Here is a 14,447-nt window from a genome sequence, read left to right on the forward strand (position 1 = left end):
CTAGAAGCTGGAAAGAGCATGGAAATAGATTCTTCCCTAGTGACTCCAGAATGGAAAACAGCTCTCTAGAAACTTTATTTTAGCCTCCTGTCAGACTTCTAACCTACAACCAATAAACTTGCATCATCTAAGCTGCTAAATTTGTGGTAACTTGTTACAGCAGCAATAGAAAACTGAACTTTCTGTTCTTTTGTTTGTTTCAAGTGTGTTTTTAATTGCTTATTGAAGCATTTGTATCATGGCTGCTTTGAAGTCTTTGTTAAATAATTCCTTTTTTTTAAGTTTCTTATTTTGAGTGCAGAGCCCGATGGGGGCTTGAATTCATGAACTGTGAAATCATGACCTGAGCTGAAATTGAGTTGGACACTTAACCGACTGAGCCACCCAGACGCCCCTTTGTCAAATAATTCTAACATGTCACGTTGGTGTTGACATCTTTCTCTTTTTCATTCAGTTTGAGATCTTCCTGGTTTGTGGTATGAGTAATTTTTTACTGAAACCTGGACATTTTTGTATTATGAGACTGTGGACCTTATTTAATTTTTTTTAATGTTTATTTATTTTTGAAAGAGAGAGAGAGATAAGAGTGTGAGCGGGGAAGAGAGAGGCAGAGAGAGAGAGGTAGACACAGAATCTGAAGTAGGCTGAGACTCTGGACTTTATTTAAATCTTCTTAGCTACTAGCTTTCTCTGACACCACTGACAGGGAAAGTCTGGGAACTACCTTGTAATTGCCAAATGCAGAAGTCCAAGTTTCCCACTCAGCCTTTGATGACACCAGGAATGGGGTTCCCGTTATTGCTGGTCAGTAGTCAGTAGACACCTCCTGGTCTCCACTGACACTCTAGGGGAGGCGGGAGATACCTCACTACTGGCTGGTAGGGATGAAAGTCCAGGCTCCCTACTTGCTCTTCACTGACACCATTCCAGTGGGGGTGTAGGGGCACCTTATTTTATCCTTATCCTATCCTGGTGAAAGTCTAGGCTCCCCAGTTGATTTTTGGGTGTGGGTAAGGCCAGGTTTTTCTGTGGTGTTTGGCTGGAATGGAATGGTTATTGTCTAAATGTTTTATCTTCCTAGGCTGCTCCTTTTCTCGTTCTTTGGAAAAGCTTTTGTTGTGGCTTTTGTTTTCTTTGTGCTATTTAGAATTTCCAGTTGCCAGCTTCTTCAGTTTCATCTAGATATATGAGCCAAAAAGAAAACCCAGGTAACTCATCATGCTTTCCTCAGATCCCAAGGTCCCGAGTCAGTCTGCCTTCTCAACAACTTTCAGTCTTAAGTTTGCTTTCTATATGACATCTAGGGTTTTTGGCTTTTAATTTTATAGCAGGAAGAGTAGGGGAAAGGATGCTTACTTACTTCATTATCCAAGAAGTAGAAGTCTGCCAGAGTGCCTGGGTGGCTCAGTCAGTTGAGCGTCCGACTTCAGCTCAGGTCATGATCTTGCAGTTGACGAGTTCGGGCTCTGTGCTGATGGCTCAGAGCCTGGAGCCTGCTTCGGATTCTGTCTCCCTCTCTCTCTGCCTCTCCCCCACTCATGCTCTGTCTCAAAAATAAAGATAAACATTAAAAAAAAGAAAAAAAAAGAAGTAGAAGTCTGCCTGAGGATCATTTTTAAAGTTGTTTTTTTTCTTTGTGGGTTTTTGGATCACATTTTGGCATTTTTTTCCCCAAGTCTACATTTTTTTTTTTTTTTAATTTTTTTTTTTTTTAATTCAACGTTTATTTATTTTGGGACAGAGAGAGACAGAGCATGAACGGGGGAGGGGCAGAGAGAGGGAGACACAGAATCGGAAACAGGCTCCAGGCTCTGAGCCATCAGCCCAGAGCCCGACGCGGGGCTCGAACTCCCGGACCGCGAGATCGTGACCTGGCTGAAGTCGGACGCTTAACCGACTGCGCCACCCAGGCGCCCCCCCAAGTCTACATTTTTAATAAATGTATAGTTCTATGACAGTTTTGGCTTTACGTGGGTTTTCAGTTCAGGTCTAATTTGTAGATTTTATCTCCCCCCCCCCTCCCCCCCCCCCCCATAGTATTAAGACATTAAGTCCATCAACTTTCCTTTACCAGCTGCCTACCCTCACTGGGATAGCTACAGCTTCAGCTCATGTCACTGTCAGAATGGTTTTTCAACCACTCTCTTGTGCATTCAGCTATGAGTTTAAACAGATGCTCATTGTGTCTTAGTTAACATTTATGAATGTTTAAAAAATTTATATATTTTATCATGGTAAAAACACACACACTAAAGTTTCCATTTTATTTTTAAAGTAAGCTCTACCCTCAACGTGGGGCTCAAACTCATGCCCCTGAGATGAAGAATTGCATGCTCTACCAAATTAGCCAGCCAGGTGCCCCTAAACTTTCCAGGTTAACCATTTTTAAAGTTGTGTGTGTTTTTTGTTTGTTTGTTTTTCTTTTGAGAGAGAGAGAGAGAGAGAGAGAGAGAGAGAGAGAATCCCAAGCAGGCTGTCAGCACAGAACCCTCTGCAGGGATTGATCCCAGGAACCATGAAATCATGACTTGAGTTGAAATCATGACTTGACTTGAAATCAAGAGCTGGACACTCAACCAACTGACCCACCCAGGTGCCCCCATTTTAACCATTTTTAAATGTACCATTAAGTACATTCATACTGTCGTGCAATCACCACGACTATCCATTTGCAGAATTTTTCATCATTCCAAACAGAAACTGTATTCTGGATGTTTTCAGGTTATCTGCTTCTGGCTGGTGAAGTGGGAGACATTTCAAGTGGAAGGCAGAGCAAGCGAAAAGGCATGAAGTCTTCAGAGTCCTAATTTCTGAGACACAACAGAGTCTAGTGTGACAGGAACCAATACATAGATGGTGTAGTGGGAAGTGATACATGTGGTTGACAGAATGGTGTCAGCTTGTACAGGCCAAGCTAATCCCATTAGAGGTAACAGGAAAGGAAAATTATAAATAAGAAATTGAGTGGCTTAGTTTTGTTATTTAGGAAGGTAATTCCAGTAATAGGGAGATCTTGCAGAGATAACAGTCCTATACTGATTATTGTGCAATATACGAAAAGTTTGATGTATTTCGTCCAGTTTTCTGTTTACAGCAGGGTATCAAATCCTGTACCCGTTCCTCCTTCATGGCTGGAAGTAGAATCTAGCATGGGGCAGTTGCTAAGTTTCACCATGAAGCAGTATGCAATTGCTCAGGGACTGTATGTAGACCTAAAATAAAAGAGAACCAAAGATGAGATTACAGGTGAATCGACTTTTAAGAGTAGCCAGAGCAAGAACTGGTGAAGAAAATTAAGAGTTCTTTCCGTTTGTTAAATACTGTTCTTTGTTTAAATTATGTATTATTTAGTCCAGATTAGGGATCAGAAAACAAAGCCAAATCTGGCCCCACACTTGTTTTTGCAAATAAAGTTTTACAGTAACACAGCCATGCATCAGTTATGCACTGTCTCTAGCTGCTTTTGTGCTACTATCGGCAGAGTTGAATAGTTATAGCAGAGACAGATGACTGGCAGAGCCTTAAATATTTCCTATCTAAAACTTTACAGAAAGTTCACTAAGTCCTATCCTAGAGGATTATGGGGACTGAACAGTGAAAAGTACATGGGATCAGGCAGAAGAAATACCACAAGAAGCCAGGGCAGGAATGAATGAATGAATGAATGAAAGAAAGAAAGAAGGAAAGAAAGAAAAATATTTTTTCAAGTAATCTCCACACCCAGCATGGGGCTTGGAACTCAAGACTGTGAGATCAAGAGTCACACGCCCCACCCACTGAACCAGCTAGGCACCCCCAGGCAGGAAAATATTTAAAATTATATGCCTATAACTCTCTGCTGACAGCTCAGAGCCTGGAGCCTCCTTCTGATTCTGTCTCCCTTTCCCTCTGCCCCTCCCCTGCTCATGCTGTTTCTCTCTCAAAAATAAACATTAAAATTAAAAAAAAAAATATATGCCTATTAGCTGTAGAAATGCTACACTGCCTCATTATCCATTTTTTAGTTTGTCACTTCTGATCATTAACTCATTTTAAGGCTCTAATAACAGAAACAGCTGTTATATACATGTAAATGGTTACTGAATTAATTGTAGTAGTTAGCCAAAACATCACAAGTAAATTATAATTTTTTATAATTAACTATCAGATACCTGGTTAAGTAAATGCAGGACTGGGTTATCTGAGAGGTTTCCAAACGAGGTGAGCCTTAGATACAGCAGAACACTGAACAGCACCTAAAGAACAGAGATATCCACAATGTACGGTACAAAGCGAAAACAGCTGTTTAAAATAGGATTTGTATACCACGATCCATTTTTACTGAAGAAAATAATCTGAGAAATTATACATCAAATTTATTTCTATTTTGCATTTTATTGTTTTCTATTTTTTGGACAATGGCCATTTATTAATTTTGTAACTAGGAGAAGTAAGCTTTTCATATTACTGGGGAAAAGTAATATACGTCTAATATTGACCCAAAGGCTTAAATCACAGCCTCACATTTTAGAGATTTGTTCATCAATACTTTGAATATATTTTCTCAATTTCTTTGACAGTAAGGGTCACTGGCTCTCAAGACAAATTTTTACCTAGAAAGAGAATGAATAGAAAGATTAAAGGTCTGCTCAGTCATTTGTACACCATTAAATTATGAACACACTGATGTTTCTGCATGTTTTTTCTAATCTAGAGGTTTGCTTTGACACCTTTGCTTAATATAGCAAGCTCTCCTGAACTGTGAGCATAAAGGCTAATGCAGAATATGTGGTTTACGCACAATCTTCCTCATGTTGTTAGTGAAATTAACCTAAGCACCATGTCCATTTTTTTTTGAAATTAAAACAATGAACTCACATGTGTCCAAGCATACCTCCTTTTCTCTTGAGAAAAAGTCCAAGACATTTAAATATTTTAACATTGGAAAAAAATAGCAAACAAATGAGAGAATGAACATATTTGGAAGAACAATGTTCAAAGCATGACATAGCTGTTAAATTTTGGCTTCTCACGCATTTCTGATTTTGCTAAAATATTAATAAGGATCCTGTAGCCAATATTAATTAGATCTGTAGCCAAATATGCATGGGAACTAAATCCAAAGTTTGGAAGATAGCAGCTTTTCCTATTCTCATGCTCTCTTTAGTACATATTCTGAGCACATGGCTGAAGAATAGGACAGTGATCCTTAGAAACTACAAATAAAAAAGGAAAATAAGCATATGCTTACAATGAATAACTCTCCAAACATGTGACGTAGACTATTATCTGATATGAATACATGTACATTCTCCATTTTCCTTTCTGCCCACTCTTTTTTACTGTTCAGAGATAAATTTGCATATCCCTCATCTTCCTGGAGGTAGCCTAGCATATTGGAAATAAGGAATTTCGACAGCCTGGTGTCATTTACTCTGTGATCTTGGGCAAGTACTTACAAAAAAATTCATCTGAGTCAAAATCTCACTTGAAAGATGGAGAGAATAACAGCGAAAATCCTTACAGAATTGGCTTAACATACATAGTTATTAGGTATGAAGGATATAAACTTCTAAATTAATAGGCTTGGCATATAACAAGAGGTGTTAATTTCTTTCCCTTCTAGCACCTTCTTACAATTACAAATTAAGTGCTTTTATTTATTTTTAAAAATTTTTTATGTCTTTATTTTGAGACACAGAGTGCAAGCAGAGGGAGGGGCAGAGAGGGAGACACAGAATCTGAAGCAGGCTCCAGACTCTGAGCTATTAGCACAGAGCCTGACGTGGGGCTCGATCTCTAGACTGTGAGATCATGACCTGAGCCGAAGTCAGACGCTCAACTGACTGAGTCACTCAGGCGCCCCACAAATTAAGTGCTTTTACATATATAGTTTATCTGGGGTTGGAAATTGAACTCAGTAAGTGGTGCCTAGCTGACTGAAACGTCTCAACTATCTTGGACTTGAGTTTTCAATTATGTTTCTATTCCACCCATTCCATTTTGTAGTTCTGTCTCCTTGAAGAAAAACATAAACTCAAAATAGGAGTTGGATAATGCTGTTTTCTTGGTCATGTCAACATTACATTCCCAGCCACTACTATGAATGTTATGTATGTATGTTAGCCTTGTTGCTGTGTAAAATTTCAATTACTGCAGGTATGTATGGGTGTAAGTAATGATTTCTGTATCTAAGAAAATCTGGCTGGGCAGATTAAAAAGCAATGTCTTTAATTTTCACTGAGTCCGAGAAAGGCAACATATAAATTGCCAAGGCTTAAGACTGACTTTCAGACTTAACAGTTATTAGTTGGACAGAATTTTCCTTCTTAGTGTTTATTGTCTAGAAGAAAAGCACATACAAATGTTAGTTGTTATGAACATTAAAAAGTGAAGAATATTAAGTAATAAGATAATTTACTATTGAAGTGTACTTGCATTTTAGAATTCTCTCCTGAATAAATACTGAAGTACAATTTTCTAAGAAATTTGGTTATTGGTATATGAAATGATTACAAATATGTCAAAAGTTACATTTGTGAACATATGGCAAGATTTTAGATGAGAAAACAGGATGATTCTACTGCCTTCCAAAAAGCCCTAGAGAGGACACCTGCGTTTTGCATTCTAAAAAGGAACAGCTAGTCCTATGAAACTAAGGCCTCTGTACGTCTTCCATCCCTAAGAAATAGCACCTCCTATTTAATTTATAAAATGTTGAGTGGTGTTTCTTAACCAGGTGGGCATATTCCAAACTTTCTTTCTTCCTTTTACTGAGAATCCCTATCAGAGACTGCTGCTGTTACTCATGGGAGGTATCTTACCTCTCAAGGGTTGGGGCAGAAAAAGATGCAAATCACTGCCATAGAGACTCAGGTACAATAAAACATTAGTTCCTATGGTCTGTATGTATCACATGCAATAGTCCAATTCTGCTTTGTAAAAATTCCAGATTCCGAATACTTGAAAAACATGTATCATTTTATTTGTACACTTAAAAAAAGTTGTACATAGAAACCTGTAATACAGTTCTGTAAAACTGAAGGAACTGTCAGGGAAAAGGGAGGGGTTACCTTTTACTGATTGTTCATTAAAGAAGTTAGAGAAATAAAACAAAAACACAGTAAAATGTTTAAAAAATTAAAGAACATTTTCCAGGTACAAATTTTATAAATACAAAACAAATTCACAAATTATTTTGAATGCTAAATAAATATCTAGTTAATAAACTCAGACTTAATATCTCCAGCCAGCATTGGTACAGCACTTCAAGGATATAAAATTGGATGCATTCATGTGTAGTGTTGAAAAAATGTGCTTATTAAACATCTTAGACATATATGCTTTTTTTTCCTAGACTGTGCTATAATAGAAGATTTATCTGTATGGACAAATCTCCCTTAATACCACACATCTAAAAAAAAAAAATCAATGACAAAATAAATCACAGGTGAGAAAATATTTTCAGAGATATTGGGACACATGAATGATCTCAAAATGTACAAAACCTCTGTAAACCAGTACTGTAACCAATACATCTATCAAACTTATTAGATACTGAACAAAACTGTAGCAAAGGCAATCTTTCCTACATTCTCCTGAGTGCTTAATATTAAAATTGAGAATATAGTGCAGGCCACACTTCAATGTGGTCAATCAGTTGTTATTGCTTTATATATATAAATATATATGTCTGCTTTAGAGCATGATTTAATGTTCCATTTTCATGAACAATTTGTCTTTCTCAAATATATCCTTCAGAAGGACAAAATTAGATTCGCGACTTCTTTGCAGCTGGTGGTGTGCTAACTTGATCCACATTCCCAGGCGTGACATGGAGTCCAAGTTTTTGAGCCTGAATGTGAAAAAATGCTTGAAGCCTAGTTCCAGCTTTTGCTTCACTTGTGTTACGAGGGTTGTACTCAAAGCAGTTCGAAAACATTAACTCAATATCATCGATAAATTCCGCTAGAAAGAAAAAAAACAAATGAGATTAGAATAAAAGTACATAAATTATAAATATACATTTTGTTTGTATCACAGCTGGAAATGTCATTAAGAAAACAGAAGCCCACTTTTTTCTTTACATATTGAAGTCTCTGGGACACCTGGGTGGCTCAGTTGGTTAAGCGTCTGACTTTGGCTCAGGTCATGATCTCATGGTTTGTGAGTTTGAGCCCTGCATTGGGCTCTCTGCTGTCAGCACAGAGCCTGCTTCAGATCCTCTGTCTCCCCCCATCCCCCTGCCCCTTCCCTGCTGGTTCTATCTCAAAATAAATAAATAAAAACTTTAAAAAAGGAAGAAAGGAAGAAAAAAGAAACTGAAGCCTCTACTCCATATTGTTTTCATGTAAAAGACAAACAAATGACCTGACTCTACCCTGTTCCCCAAAAAAGAAATTGAAGCCTCTGAAACAAGGTAGTAGAACTAAAACTTAAAATTGTTGAACTATAAATGCTTTAAAATTGATTTGTTGAAACTATGCACTTATGTAATTAGGAATGTTATATAATTACATAGAACTTCTATCAAGATCAGATTCTATAAAATATCTCAAACTCATTTAATCCCTATGCATCTTTTATCTCTGTATACATAGACAAGCATTTTAGGGACCTCTTGGGATGCCATCTACACAACCACATTAATATACATCATTTAAATCACGAGAAAACAGCCTTTACCTCTTTAAACAAAAATAATTATCAGAGAAAAACATAAATTACTTACATGCTAATTTATATTCACATTTGTTCACTTTTTCACGAATTATATTTAAGGCAATGGGCTTTTTGATGATGTCATAATAGTCTGGGACCTGTAAAATAATTCAAATATATCTCCTATAGAAAATTTATCAGAGATAAGTTGTGAAAAGGAAAAGCTTGGGGCACCTGGGTGGCTCAGTCGGTTAAGTATCCAACTCCTGGTTTCAGCTCTGGTCATGGTCTTGTGATTTGTAAGACAGATAGTCTGGCGTCGGGCTCTGTGCTATCAGCTTGGGATTCTCTCTCTCTCCCTTTCTCTCTGCTAAACCCACCTCATGCATGCTGCCTCTCTCTCAAAATATATAAATAAACTTAAAAAAAAAAAAAGGAGGGGCGCCTTAGTGGCTCAGTCAGTTGAGCATCTGACTTTGGCTCAGGTCATGATCTCACGGTTTGTGAGTTCGAGCCCCGCATCGGGCTCTGTGCTGACAGCTCGGAGCCTGGAGCCTGCTTTGGATTCTGTGTCTTCCCTCCCCTCTTCTCTGCCCCTCCCCCGCTCATGCTCTCTCTCAAAAATAAACATAAAAAATTTCTTTTTAAATAAAAAAAAAGGAGAAAAAGCTTATGATTTTGCTTGTGTGCTCTCTCTCTCTATTTCTCTCTACTGTGCCTAACACACCCTTTGTTCCATTCAAACTACCCATCATTTCCCATATTCTCATTTCTGGGTCTCCTTTTCCTAGAATGTCCTTATTCTATTTCTTACTATTGAAATCCTACCTTTCCTTAATGACCAGACCAAACAGTTCTAGTTCTTCTATAAAGAACTAATTCCTGCTATTCCCTCCCTTTGAAATGGTCAAATCAATCTCCTTTTCTTCTCTACTTCTGGAGGACCATTATAACTTCTTTTTAAAAAAATTTTTTTTTTTCAACATTTATTTATTTTTGGGACAGAGAGAGACAGAGCATGAACGGGGGAGGGGCAGAGAGAGAGGGAGACACAGAATCGGAAACAGGTATAACTTCTATTACAGCACTATAACACTGCCCTATCTGCTGCAGCATATCACATACGGCCTTAAGTATATAAAGAACTCCAGCACCATCTCAAATCCCTCAGTTTAGGCCATCTCTGTTTTCTTAGGGTACCAATAACGATACTCAGTTGAATTAAATCTATTCATATTCATTACACAGAAAAAGAACTTTGAGGTTATTTCAACATACTGTCATCATTCGTTGAGAATCAGTCACAGGATTAGAAAGGACTGAGAACACAATGCGCCCTAACGCCATTTTTTTCAACACAGGAACCAACGTTCCAATATGTAGTGACTAATGGGAGTTCTGACTACCTCAAAGTTGCCAAGAAGACTAAAATCAGATAATATACATGAACACATTTTATCAAATCTAATAATTTTACCTGGATTTTGGAAACGAGTTTCAAAAAAGGCCAGCTGTCATCATGCCGTACCAGTTCCACAACAAGTTGTTCAAAAGCAGACAATTCATGAACTCCTCCTTGTCGGCCTGAACTCCTTCGATTCAGTGTCATAGGAGATGATTCTAAATAAATGATTAAATTAATTTTAGGTGATGACAAAGCAAAATATTTGATCACTACAAGCTAAACAGGGTATTATAAATACACCTAAATTCAAAGAGAAAATTGCCATTCTGTATATATTGAGATAAACTAACTTACATTGGAGATATGAAAATCTGGTTCAAAAATTACTATTTCCTTTTTTTTTTTTTTTAAAGATTTTATTTTTAAGTAATCCCTACACCCAATGTGGGACTCAAACTTACAACCCTGAGATCAAGAGTCGCATGCTCCACTGACTGAGCCAGCTAGGCACCCCCACTATTTCCTTTTTGATCATAAAATTTCCAAATGAACATTCACTGGGAACATATTGTGTTTTTTCTTTTTCAATTTTTTAATGTTTATTTATTTTTGAGAGAGGGACAGTGCAAGCAGGGGAGGGGCAGAGAGAGAGGGAGACACAGAATCTGAAGCAGGCTCCAGGCTCTGAGCTGTCAGCACAGAGCCCGATGCAGAGCTCGAACTTGTGAACCGTGAGATGACCTGAGCCGAAGTCAGACGCCTAACTGACCGAGCCACCCAGGTGCCCCATCACTGGGAACATATTGTAACAACAGTGTAATATAAAAGAAAGTTTCTAGAACTTTATACATTTATAAAGTTTATACATTATTTTTTAGCCTGTTTTATTAAAAATACATTTTCAACTATAATAAAATGAAAGTAAGCAATTCTCCAGTATTTCTGAAAACACATCCTCAGGAAGGTAACCTCTTCAGATCTAGCAAGTAGGCCTCTTTTTTTTTTTCCCAACGTTTTTTATTTATTTTTGGGACAGAGAGAGACAGAGCATGAACAGGGGAGGGGCAAAGATAGAGGGAGACACAGAATCGGAAACAGGCTCCAGGCTCTGAGCCATCAGCCCAGAGCCCGACGCGGGGCTCGAACTCACGGACGGCGAGATCGTGACCTGGCTGAAGTCGGATGCTTAACCGACTGCGCCACCCAGGCGCCCCGCAAGTAGGCCTCCTTATAGATTACCTTGCATAAAAGAAAAGTAATTCTCAACAATGAAGTAAAAGATTATTCCTATAAGTCTTATTTTTTATATGGAGACTTTCTTAAAATGTTTTCTCATAAAATCTAAGGTGTATATAATGAAATACATTAGGAATGTATGAACTAGAGGAAAAGTGTATGAATGAGTAGAAAAGGGCAGCATAGTTCATATTATGAATTCAGGTGTTTAAATTTTCTACTTAAATGTAAATCCATACATTTTCCCCTTTGTTTGTCCTTGGAGCCAGGACAGTAAATTCATAAATCAATTAACAGCAACAAAATTGTTTTCTTAGCAGAGTTTTTTAGAATACAAATGCTTCAGGTGTACTATTTTTTCCAAGTAGCTTGAAGTTAAGAATTGGGGAAGAGCAAAACAGATAAGGGGATGGGAAAAGCTAAATTAGATTTCGGTGCCAAGTTACCTGATAGGACCCTCCCAAACCCAACAACCCGGTGACTGCACATACAGACTAACGGGTCTTCCGTTCTTTCACCAATGGATTCCTTAATCCTGTCATAGGTTTGAATAATACAATACAACCTATCTATAATTCTTCAAGGAACAGTAATGCTTTTTATGTTTATTTTTTTGGAAATATCAAAGTTTTATTACTATGGACACTAAAGGAAGAAAAGAATAGGATTGAAGAGATAAATAAAGAGATTATATGGGATAGAGATTACTATAAAAAATGATTATCAGAATTAAAAAGACAGCTGATGATTACTCCCTAACAATATTACTCTCCCAGCTCTCCCCTGCCCCCAAATTCAGTATGCCAGATAGGAAACTTAACCAAATAACCCAATGTAGCCTGTGTAGGTTATGATGAATATATGTGTTTTAAAGTAGAAAGGGTGGAAGAGAATGAAATGTTAGAATATGTTATACCAAGACTGTTCAAATGTTGGCCAAATCTCTCCATTAGAAACAGAACACTAAAAATTTTTCACAACTATCTTGCTACACTACTAGAAAAATACTGGCAATATAATTTACCTTACTCCTCAAATGGCTAGCGGCCCCTTCAATGAACATTATGCTTCAGGCTGGGCTGTTCCCTAGTAACTTTGTGTATCTTAGTGACAGCTTTTAAATTTTTTTTTTTTTTTTCAACGTTTATTTATTTTTTTTGGGACAGAGAGAGACAGAGCATGAACGGGGGAGGGGCAGAGAGAGAGGGAGACACAGAATCGGAAACAGGCTCCAGGCTCTGAGCCATCAGCCCAGAGCCTGATGCAGGGCTCGAACTCACGGACAGGCGAGATCGTGACCTGGCTGAAGTCGGACGCTTAACCGACTGCGCCACCCAGGTGCCCTTCTTAGTGACAGCTTTTAAAAAATGATTCAAAGTATCTCAACACTCAATCTTTTTAAAAAAAAAATTTTTTTTAATGTTTATTTTTGAGAGAGAGAGAGAGACAGACAGACAGACTGACAGACAGACATAGAACTCAAAGCAGGCTCTAGGGGCGCCTGGGTGGCGCAGTCGGTTAAGCGTCCGACTTCAGCCAGGTCACGATCTCGCGGTCCGTGAGTTCGAGCCCCGCATCAGGCTCTGGGCTAATGGCTCAGAGCCTGGAGCCTGTTTCCGATTCTGTGTCTCCCTCTCTCTCTGCCCCTCCCCCGTTCATGCTCTGTCTCTCTCTGTCCCAAAAATAAATAAACGTTGAAAAAAAAAAAAAATTAAAAAAAAAAAAAAAAAAAAGAAGAACTCAAAGCAGGCTCCAGGCTCTGAGCCGCCAGCACAGAGTCCGATGCGGGGCTCGAACTCACGAAAGCCAAGATCATGACCTGAGCTGAAGTCGGACGCTCAACCGACTGAGCCACCCAGGCACCCCACAACACTCAATCTTTCAAAATTATTCCATTTTCTTAGGTAAGAATAGTTTAAATTAGACTTCTTCATACCTGTAGATTGTCTTTTCCTTCCTCTTCTCTTGGATTCACTATCTTGGAGAGAAAGTTTTGAAGCAACACTTAGAGATCTTGACTTCTCACTTGACTTTGTGGCAATGACTCTGAAGTTAGGGAAGTTGGGACTATTTTCTGGTGTATTATTAGCACTTTTCCTGCCTCTGCGTTTTCTACGAGGACTAAGTAGTTCCACAAATACATCCGCTTGCAGTGGGCCGTAACTCTGGCGAGTAGAACGACCGGCAATTCTTAAAGACTTAGTTTCTGTTGGAGGAGCAGATTTTATCTTTCTAAGGCTTCTACCAGTGGTTTTAGAGGAAACAGTTGTTTTGGGTGTACTCTGCTGACTCCTTGAAGTATATCTTCCAGGATCTTGTCGTTGGCCACGACTGGAGAAAGAAGAGCTAAGTCTCCCTCTTGTTTTAATTGGCAATCTAACTTGTGGTCTTCCTCGTTTTGGTGGGCTGTAAATATTGTTTGAAAACATAATTATTGTACAGAGAAATGATGAAATTAAGATTATTTCTATTCCCCTTGTTCTACTATTCAGCCAATGAGTTCTATATACATTTCTTTTGTCTCCTTACAGTAACAGTTTTTCATCACTTTTCATTACCACTGATGCTGAGGTAACCTACAGTTTTGGCCAATGACTGCAACTAAAATAGGCCTTAAACCTATGGTTCCTGAATAGTATGTTAAGAATCTCTTTGCCATCTTTTGCTTCTTACTGTAAAATACAGAACTAGGTTCAATCTTCCATTTTATTATTATTATTATTTTTTAAGTAAACTCTAACCCCAACATGGGGCTAGAACTCACGAACTCATGACCCCAAGATCAAGAGTCACATGCTTCAATGACTGAGCCAGCCAGGCAACTCTAGGTTCACTCTTTTAATTGCCTTTAAGCTGTAGACAAGTATCAAACAACTCCATTAAGCCTTTTTTATCCATCTCCCCATATACCTGGGCTTCCAGTTTACTTAAAATATTTCCAAGAATTTCCCATATCATCTTTATGTTAACACAAATACTGCCCTTATAATCTACCGGGGCGATAGCTCTTGCTAGTTGGAACTATTGTTGGGGCTCTTGGGTGGCTCAGTTGGTTAAGCATTTGATTTCAGCTCAGATCATGATCTCATGGTTCGTGGGTTCGAGCCCTGCGTCAGACTCTGTGCTGACAGCTCATGGCCTAGAGCCTGCTTTGGATTCTGTGTCT

General features: G+C 38.3%; 1 protein-coding gene across 5 annotated transcripts in view; it reads right to left on the reverse strand.

The window, feature by feature from the left end:
* Nucleotides 1-6,939: 6,939 nt before the first annotated feature.
* Nucleotides 6,940-14,447, reverse strand: part of BAZ1A (bromodomain adjacent to zinc finger domain 1A) — a 101,705-nt gene continuing 94,197 nt past the window's right edge. For 4 of the 5 annotated variants that reach the window (XM_047075596.1, XM_047075594.1, XM_047075595.1 and 1 more), the window contains 4 exons: nt 13,218-13,687; nt 10,118-10,260; nt 8,711-8,798; nt 6,940-7,947 (listed from right to left, as the gene is read on the reverse strand). In XM_047075596.1, the coding sequence (XP_046931552.1) occupies nt 7,751-7,947; nt 8,711-8,798; nt 10,118-10,260; nt 13,218-13,687 (898 nt within the window). In that variant the 3' untranslated portion in view covers nt 6,940-7,750. Of the gene's footprint in view, nt 7,948-8,710; nt 8,799-10,117; nt 10,261-11,203; nt 11,285-13,217; nt 13,688-14,447 lie in introns of those variants that run through there. The other variant, XM_047075597.1, reaches the window with a different exon arrangement.

This window comes from Lynx rufus, unplaced genomic scaffold (assembly GCF_022079265.1).
Source record: "Lynx rufus isolate CCGP_SWC_20201006 ecotype Redwood Valley unplaced genomic scaffold, mLynRuf1.p SCAF_13, whole genome shotgun sequence".
NCBI classification, from domain to species: Eukaryota; Metazoa; Chordata; class Mammalia; order Carnivora; family Felidae; genus Lynx; species Lynx rufus.